Source organism: Nelusetta ayraudi, unplaced genomic scaffold (genome assembly GCF_046127955.1).
Source record: "Nelusetta ayraudi isolate G7.1 ecotype Tasmania unplaced genomic scaffold, CSIRO-AGI_Nayr_v1 ptg000042l, whole genome shotgun sequence".
NCBI lineage: Eukaryota > Metazoa > Chordata > Actinopteri > Tetraodontiformes > Monacanthidae > Nelusetta > Nelusetta ayraudi.
In genome coordinates this window covers 5651760-5660985 of record NW_027466092.1, presented here as the reverse complement: position 1 = coordinate 5660985, position 9226 = coordinate 5651760, and the positions used below count along the sequence as shown (strand labels likewise).

At 40.7% G+C, this 9226-nt stretch overlaps 1 protein-coding gene and 1 non-coding gene across 2 annotated transcripts; one reads left to right on the top strand and one right to left on the bottom strand.

The window, feature by feature from the left end:
- Positions 1 to 4821: 4821 nt before the first annotated feature.
- On the bottom strand, positions 4822 to 7786 carry mpdu1b (mannose-P-dolichol utilization defect 1b). Its single transcript, XM_076033880.1, has 7 exons — positions 7627 to 7786; positions 6760 to 6825; positions 6511 to 6643; positions 6205 to 6290; positions 5716 to 5834; positions 5437 to 5547; positions 4822 to 5350 (listed from the first exon to the last, which is right to left on the bottom strand). Exons 1-7 carry the CDS (start codon positions 7751 to 7753, stop codon positions 5225 to 5227), a joined length of 768 nt encoding a protein of 255 aa, XP_075889995.1. The 5' UTR covers positions 7754 to 7786; the 3' UTR covers positions 4822 to 5224.
- A 598-nt stretch (positions 7787 to 8384) lies between these two features.
- Positions 8385 to 8456, top strand: trnaw-cca (transfer RNA tryptophan (anticodon CCA)). The gene has a single exon. It is a non-coding gene; the product is annotated as a tRNA-Trp (tRNA).
- Positions 8457 to 9226: the final 770 nt, after the last annotated feature.

The window sequence follows — 9226 nt, the reverse complement described above, 5'->3', positions numbered from 1 at the left end:
TGTTCAATGTTTTTGCGCTGAGTGGATCGATACTAAAACCCACGCGGCGGCGGTGGCGCGCTCGCACGCTTTCAGGGCACCGAGAAAACGGGGGGGTGGGGGGTCACATTTTCAAGTCATGTCTGGTGCACCTCTTTTGCTGTAAAGGACACATCGGCGTGCTCGCGATACGTGCACGGCTGCAGCCGTGTGTACCTGTCTGCGCGTGGCGGGCTCCTCACTCCCGAGGGGTGAAGGTGTCTCTCCTTCAAGGGACGCCGGGGTGACCGGAGTGGAAGCCATGTCCCTGCCGCCGCTCACTCACTCATCAACGGCAGCTCCTGGGTGTCACTGTCCCGCCGTCCTCCACCATTTACCCCCGCTGCTGCTGCTGCTGCCGCTGCTGCTCCAGCAACGGGGATCGGCAACGATTCCCCGTCCGAGCACAGTGACACTCTGTCCGGCTGCACAGTGGAGCCTCTGTCCTTCCTCCGGCCGGTGCTCGTATGCTCGCTGTCCGGTATTCCAGCTAGGCAGATGACGTCTCTCTCTCTCTCTCTCTCTCTCTCTCTCTCTCTCTCTCTCTCTCTCTCTCTCTCTCTCTCTCTCTGTCACAGCCCCCCCACCCCCTCATATGTCACACTCTTGGCCACAGGACGCAACCCAGGCTGCATGAAGACGGGGTTTCCTCATTTTGCACAACTATTTTCTTTGAAATTTGGGTTTGCCACCCTTCTTCTGTTTCATTTGCTTGAGAAGGAACACACTATGCATGGGATCGTGCTGTTGAGCTTTGCCTCGAGACCACTTTTGCTGGTGGGCCACAGTGGGTTCAAAAAATTTGACAGAAACTGGACCTGGAGCAGACGGATGGAGTGTTTTGGTGACCCACCCAATAGGAAAAAAAAATGTAGCTACATATCATGGGATATGTAGAAAACATGCTTAAATGTTAATTGAAACTGAACAAAAACGTCTTTGAAGCCCCACAGTATTTAGCTCTTTGATGAAATGACTCTTAAAACACTGGAACAAATGGATGAAGTATGTCTTTTTTTTATTACTTACTCACTATTAATATAATTTCTTCAAGTTTGGTAGGCCCAATTAAAAACCTTAACAGGACAGATATGGCCCTCGGACCGTAGTTTGTCCATGCCTGCGCTAGACGCATTCATCATCTGGTTTTCAGGTAAACAGGACGAGACGCAAAACTGTCTACACGAACAGACTTTCCCGCATGGTCCTTAAAATGTTCTTGTGGAATCATGGCAAGCAACAACAGCAGCTAGAGGTCGTTTCGTACACACCTGCCTAATAACACCATGCACTGCAGTTATGGGGGGAGGTTGCCTGATGGGGGGAGAGGGGATGGGGAAGCATCAAGAAGAGGACACCCTCAACCATTAATGTGTCCTGTGGAGTATAAAGGGGCCTGGTCCCAGATGATTGACTGACTACCTCTGAGTCAAAGTCAGAGTGACCCCCACAGCACAGGGGAAAGGAGAGGACGTGGGACTTAATCACATGGGACAAGAGATTGAGTATTTGCATGAGTAGGTGCTCATTTATATTGTTACAAAGTGGAAGTGTAGTGTAACATCATGATGCAGACTAAGCTCTGTTGTGGAACTGTGTGTTTGCAAAATGGACAGTGTTCACAGTACTATCGCACACACCACAGCATTTTCAAATCTGATTTCTAAGAGAAATAGCAAAGTGTAACTCATTATTTCTCAATCCTGTCAATGTCGTGTTTTTTATACCGGTAAAAAAAAAAAAAAGATATGTATATACTATATATATATATAGAGAGATTATTTATTTTTATTTTTTTTTTAATCAACCACAGTTATCAATAAATTGATAGTCAGTCACTACATGATAGGGCTACATTTGTCAGCACAGTATGATGTCATATCCCCCCAGCCAAGGGGAAACCTAGGCACAACATCATTGCTGTCCATTGTCGTTCTAGAAGATAGAGGGACTGAAGTAAATCTTAAATTAAAGCAAATCATGCAAGTCAGTGCTGTGCCTTCATCCTACATTTTCACAAAGATTGGTTACTTACTAAACTAGAAGTAAAATAAAAACAATATATGTTTTGCTTCAATTTGGTAACGGACAAAGAATGAGTCATTGTGTTTTTTGGTTTTAAAGATCATCTAGTAATGCCACCAGTCTTTCTTATAATACAAGAATACGGTAAGCTGCATTACATTCAGAAGGCAGCTGGTAAACTGAGTCATATAGTACCACACGGTACTGTCGTATAGCTTGGCACAATCATGGACCAGTGCACCAGGAGAAAATATGAATGAAGTCACAGTTTGTGAAATGAATAAAATGCTGTTGCATAAAAATTCACACCAACACAGACTAACAGATTTCAGTTACAGTTTAATTTGAAGTAAAAATGTGAATAATGGGAGCAAGATCAAAAGCCTTTGCTGCGGTAATGGAAATAATTTGTTTAAAATAATGTTAAATTCCTGTGAGGACAGAACATCCACTTACTCGGACCTCAGAAGCACATCCGAGACAGCGGCAGGATTTCTTTCCTCTGCTACAGGCACATATGCCTGCCAGTGGTGGGTGTGGGGTTCCTGATTGAATTAGTCACCCAGGAAACAAAAGAGAGGCGTCTGCTGTAATTGAGAGAAACATGTGTGATGTAACGTATCTGGCCAGAGCAGACCTGAAGGTTGCAAACCGTGTCAATTTGAGACGGGTGGACAGGATCAAGGCAGGATCATCTGAGCATCTGAAAATAAAGTTCATCGAAGGATTCCTTCCCCCCCCTCCCCCCCTGTGTGGGAGCACTCTGAAGGGTCATTAGTGTGGAGCCATGAGCTAGAGAGCAGGCAAAGCTCAACATTGGGCAGGAATGACTCAGTTCACCTGTCAAAGAATATCACAGCATTGGTGAACAAGCACTGCATGGGCCCCGAGGAAGAAGAGAGGGCATGGGCCTATTTATGGTTTTATTCACGGCACGATGGAGATGACTATAGGAAAATGTTTTATTTTCAGATTTAGGATTGAATACAACATCTTAAAACCAATAAATGCAACCAAAAAGGAGGCATAAAGAGGAAGACCAAACCCTTATCAAGTTAACGGGGTCTTGAAAACATGGTACATAATACACAAATTAAACCAAGCATTTGAATTCTATGTTTTGTTCACACGTGTGTAGATCTGCCTACCAAACAGATAGCAGCAGAAAGTGCAGTGCAGGAGTTGTTGTGACCTATGAAAAACAGTCTAAAGTCAACATGTTTATCTGTGCAAGCAATGCCTCCCTCTGGCGCATTGACCTGTCACTCTAATCTCTGAGCAAGTTGCTCTTTTTTCAGAATCCAACCTTACCACAAAACTAAAATTATATCACAGAGACCCAATGACAATATGCTGCTGCAGCCAGTGGGAAAATGTCTGTCAGTCATAGGAACAGACGGCGCCGTCGTCATCTTTGCTGCCTTCTGCAGTGGCACTCTCAGTTCAGAGTGACACAAAGAGTACAGTGCAGTGTGTGCAGTATCTCAAACCACTGTAAAATAATAATGAACTATTTACCTTTCATTTAGCAAAAAGGAATGATGTCAGCTTAAAGAAATATTCACAAATCTTATAAAGTAGAGGACACAATGAACCAATTGTTAATGAATTGTTGATAATAATTTCTAAATTTGGGTAAAAAAAAAATGTCTGTGATTTTCTAGATTAAATTTTGTGTTAATTTCCTAATCAATTGATCTAATTCGGCAACTTGAGACAAACGAGCAGATGCACACCTTCAACTCAACTCAACTCAATAAAACATAGAAAACCAAGCTGTGCCATCCAACAATGAAGGGACAATATGTACTTGAAGTATTCTTGGAATGTGAGCGAGTTATTGGCTCGCAGTTCGCCAGCAGGGGGCGATGGAGATGGTTGAGTTAATTACGAGAAGCACTCGAAGTAAATAAAAAAAAACAAAAAGAAAGAAAAAGAATAAAGGGTCACGTCACGTCACGTCACTTCACGTCACTCCCAGGGGTCACCAACCTTTTTGCCACTGAGAGCGACTTCATGGGTCCTGAGCCGTATGAAGGGCTACCAGTTTGCTAGATTCTCCTGAAATAACAAACTCTCTGAGTTATATATTATTATTAATGATCCCTATGTATGTGAAGACACTTATCAAGCTCATGAGTTCTCAACATTTATCAAAAATGACTTAACAAGGTTGGATAAAATAGAATTTTAGACACAGCTCAACGAGCGGTACAATTTTTCAAACGGGTCTGCGGGCTACTCATGAGGTCCAAGGGCACCGCGTTGGTGACCCCTGACGTAGACCGTTGGGGCACTTTGATGATTCAACTGTTATTCGCCATGTCTTTCGATCATAGGCTTTTCTCATGCAAGTTGCAATACCTTTCCCTGTCCATTCTGTGATATCCGACAGCCAAGATTTCCTTGGTCTTCCTTGAGGTCTTTTTCCTCTTACTTGACCATGCATGATTGTGTGTGCTAGAGTCCCGGGCTTTCTTGTTACATGACCGAACCACTGCAGTTTCCTCCTGCGTGCAATCTCTACAAGTGGTTCATATAATCCAGCTAGATCTTGTAGTCAAGCTAATATTAGGACTGTGTTACAGAAGTAAATAAAAATTGTTTATGCAGAAATGATGAGAATATTATGATGTTCGCCTCTGGACAGCTATTATAATTTCAAGTGGATTCTGCAAATGGCATCAGCCAAAATACCAAACAAAGCCCAGGGCATGGACATTTCATAGTTCTAATCTATACAATTAGAAAAATAAAAAGGACAATACTCTCCTGGTATAACATTTGAAAACAATTTAATAAATTTCCTGTTGATACAACACAACTCATTAAGTCATAAATGTGAAATATCAACGGGCAAGTGCATACACCAACACTAGACCAACAGGAATGTAATAACAGTGGACAGCAAAGTGGGGATCTGGATCCAGCAGACCCTCTCAGACTCATCACCACATACAAAACTGAGACATGAAAGATCCGCCTGGCATGTTCTGCTCGCACCTGCACTTTACACTCACCTGTTGTACCAAACTTCTCATTGGTTCAGCTCACATATCTTTATTTGCTCTGTCAAGTTTGAAACTACCTCTGTGAGAGATTTAGATTGTAAAGTTGGCCATCAAAACAGTAACTCCCAGAGTGGCTCAAAAGGTAAATTAGTATCTGGAATCTACTCTCTCTATTTTTTCTTCTTCTTCTGCAGTTCTGGAGAGGCGTTCCAGTAGTACAGCACCTGCAGAGCGATTAAGCCGTTACAGGTGGAGGATATGACGTAGGTGAGGGCCATAAGAGAATCTCCAGTTTCCTGCAGGGCAGTGAGGAGTTCAGTTGAATGCAATTTGAAGTTATAATAGAACATTTTGAAATTGTCATAAAAATATGCATGTTAACCTGTAGGGAAGTGAAGATCCGAGCAAGCGATCCAGCAAACAGCAGAAAGACGGAGATGGCAGACAGCTGGCCAGTGTGTCCGTTACGGAAGTTTGACATGACCTGGATCAGCTGAAAAAAAAAAAAAAAAACACACACAATGATTATCCACTGTGTCATACCGGCTCGAAAATTTCTTTGAATTCTGTGGATACATGCTGAAAGAGACTGCAGTTCCTAAAATAGACACACGGCCCTAAAGAAGTTATCATGCACGGCTGTTGTTTCATCTTCACCTACCCTGCTGATGATAATGGCTGGCATATTAGAAGCCTGCATGTAGGTAACCACCAAAATGGGCGTGACTGGGGACAGCAAGAGAAGCAGCAGTCCAAAATACACAACACAAAAGAGGAGACCTACAGGAGAGGATCAGATATTAGTAGGGAAATAATAGGGAAAATTTACATTACAAAAAAAGGCCCATAAAATGAAATGATGTGCACACCTGCCTCTCTTCTCCCATCACTGTTTTTATTTGTAGTAGATGCACTTCATGATTAAAAAAAACAAAACAAAACAAAACATATCGGGAGGAGTTTCTATAGGCCTTCCTTAGTAAAGAATGAGGGGGCTCAAATCATTTGGAGACCATTTTAACACAGCGACTGTTGCCTCAGAAAAAGAAAGAATTGATCTTGTATGTACAAATGAAATGAAATGAATGAATGAATTCATGACTGACAGAAAAAGTAGTTTCTTGGCTATTAAGAATGCATTTAATCTTACCTCTGCTAGTTTTTCCTCCATAGTGTTGTATGAGGAAACCAATCGTGACTGTCTGCAGCATAAGGAACAACACTTCCCCCCAAGCACTGAAGTGACATGAAGCACATTTCTTCAGTTTTCCCTCTAAATAAACAGGCTTTCAATGAAAATGACTGAGAATATTGCCTGTATTCAACTATTGTGCATTCATCACAACCACAACACCAAAAACCAACAGCTGCTGAGCACGCACTTGAACTTTGAATTTGGTAAAAAAAAAAAATGAAAAAAAAAATGAAAAAAAAAAAAAAAAAAAAAAGGCCTCACCTGAAGGGAAACTTGTTGGCAATACTGTAGGCCATTGTTCCAGTGATGGCCAGCAATTCCAGTAGCACAGATTTGAAGCTCAGCCCCTCGGCACTCTTTGCACCAATCAGCTTTAAGATCTGAGGCAGTTTCACTATCAATAAAAAAGAAAGGGTTTCATTCAATTTTGATGTTGCTGAATGGATAGCTGGCATACTTTTGGATTAATTACACTGACAAACATTTGGAAAGGTTTAGAAGTGGCCTTACCCATCACTGATCCCAGGATGATGCCAATGCCCAGGACTTTGCTGAGTACACTTTTCAGACAAGGAACTAGAAAAAAAAGAGAGGGGAAAAAAAAATTCTATGAAGGAATTTATGTTCACACAATGCTTATTATAAACTCTTAAACACACTCAATACAACCAAGTTTAAAGCTTTGCTATGAACAATTGTTTTTCTAGACAGGTCCAGATTAAATTTCAAATGTTTGTGAAATTTAATGCAAGACAAGCTCCATTTTAACCCTTCTCCGCCCCCCCCCCCTTTTTTTTTCAGTGAAAAAAGGCGCAAAGACTCATTGGATGAACATGACAAGTCCAAGAAGCCTTGACTTAATGAACAAACAAAACGTCGTCCACCACGTAATTGATGACACTACAATATAGCACATAATGATAAACGAGGAAAACACAAAGCGGAAATACTGCTCTCAATAAACAATAGTTTATAGTTGTAGTTCCCTAAAGGGAATCCAGGGATTCACTTCCGTGATGGTTTCGACCAGGAAGTGTGATACATCATATACCGTATACATATTTACAAAGCACTAAATAACATAGTTATGTCTCAGTTGCAAACAGAAAAGCCGTTTAACCAGTTGACTCAAGCCCTGTCACGCGTAAACGACCGCTTTTAAGCAAATAAGAGCCAGTTACAGTAAACAATTTGGAATTTAGTATTGCAACAGAATTGTCAGTATAACACAATAAGAAATGCAAAAATCACCCATTCCTGAAGAAAAGCACACGCTCACTTAAACGTCTATACTCGTCCGGTTCAGTGTTTAATATGAATGAAAGAAAATGCAATTGCAATTGATCTATAGTTATTAACACCACAAAAGCAACTTACCGTCCAAAAAGTTGAAATTTAGGAAGAACTCGTCGTAGCATGACTCATTCATAAAATATGTCAATAAAAGACCTTTGATTGGGTCAAAAATTGATGACCGACTGCCTAAATCCATATTCTCTGCCATAGTAGCTAGACGACGTTACAGTGTAACATAGAAATAGGTCCCCTTGGTTTTTGTGACAGTCTAAACGTTCCGCAGGCTGAAGAGACCATTATACTCCGGTTTAAAGTCTATAGTCTACATTAAAAATAAATGAATAAATAAATAAATAAATAAATACTAATAATAATTTCATTAAAATCATGGCGTTATTCATATTTTAACATCTTGATTTGACGTGTGTCAAAATCGGCGCATACTCGTCAAATTTAGCATTCCAACTACCGTCAGCGAGTCAATGTGACTGTCTCGTTTGTGTTTGTTCACTTTATTGTCCACCTTATTTCAAACTCTTCCGCATGTGGTTTATGCGCCATTATTTTTAATATATTGAAACGTGGAAAAAATACTTCCTTTGTTTTTTTTGGGGGGGGGGCAGACTCTTATCTACAATAAATCTCGCGCTTCGATTTTTAAACACAACGTCATATTGTCGTGATATGTGCCGCCCGCACAACAACAACAACAACAACAACAACAACAACAACAACAACAACAACAACAACAACAACAACAACAACCACAATCTAATGCATTTGATCAGTCACAGATGTGATAAGATTTATATATTGTCATACTGCTTCTCCTATCACTGGACCTCGTGGCGCAACGGTAGCGCGTCTGACTCCAGATCAGAAGGTTGCGTGTTCAAATCACGTCGGGGTCAAGTTTTCTTTTTCTTTTCTAAAATTGACCTTGGATTTATATACATACATTAATTGATGTAACTTAATATTTTTAGCACTAGGATGCAAAATAAATTTAAAAATGAAATTATTTTCTGCTTTAAGTCATGCTTACATGTTGCATTGCATGCAGTGGAATACCCACCTATTCTTGGCTCTGACGTTTTTGTTGTTTTGGGAGTTTTTTTGCTTCTTTTTACCACGTCCCTTTTATCCATACACATGAATGTATTGCATACTTTTACTGAAACTAAGAGTTGAACTTCACATTAGAACACACCATATAAGCAACTTGCACTTGCTGTATCTGTGCCCACAAGTTTACTTTGGTAACAGTTGTGTCAATCTTCAGCATTTACTCCACAACGGTTGGCGCAGCAGGCCTTTGCAATGGTGAGGTGAAAATGGATGACAGGGATGACGGCCTTCCAAAGAGAAAACATGCTAAAAATAAAGCCCTAACCCTTTGCCAATCTTCAAATTAAATACAGACAAATTGAGAAACACAAATCACTTCTGCGAATTTCTATCACATATGAGTGGACGGCAGAGAAACTGGACCGAAAAGTGCAAGTTCCCCAGTTGAGGCCAAAATTAATTGCTAATTCCTACTTATGAAATTAGACAAATTCTAGATTTCTCCATGGACATGAACATTGACAACAAGCGCTTATGGTGAATTTCTGTCAAAATTGTCAAAGACAAAATATCCATTAAGTTTGAGAAGAATATTTTATTGATATACTGCGTT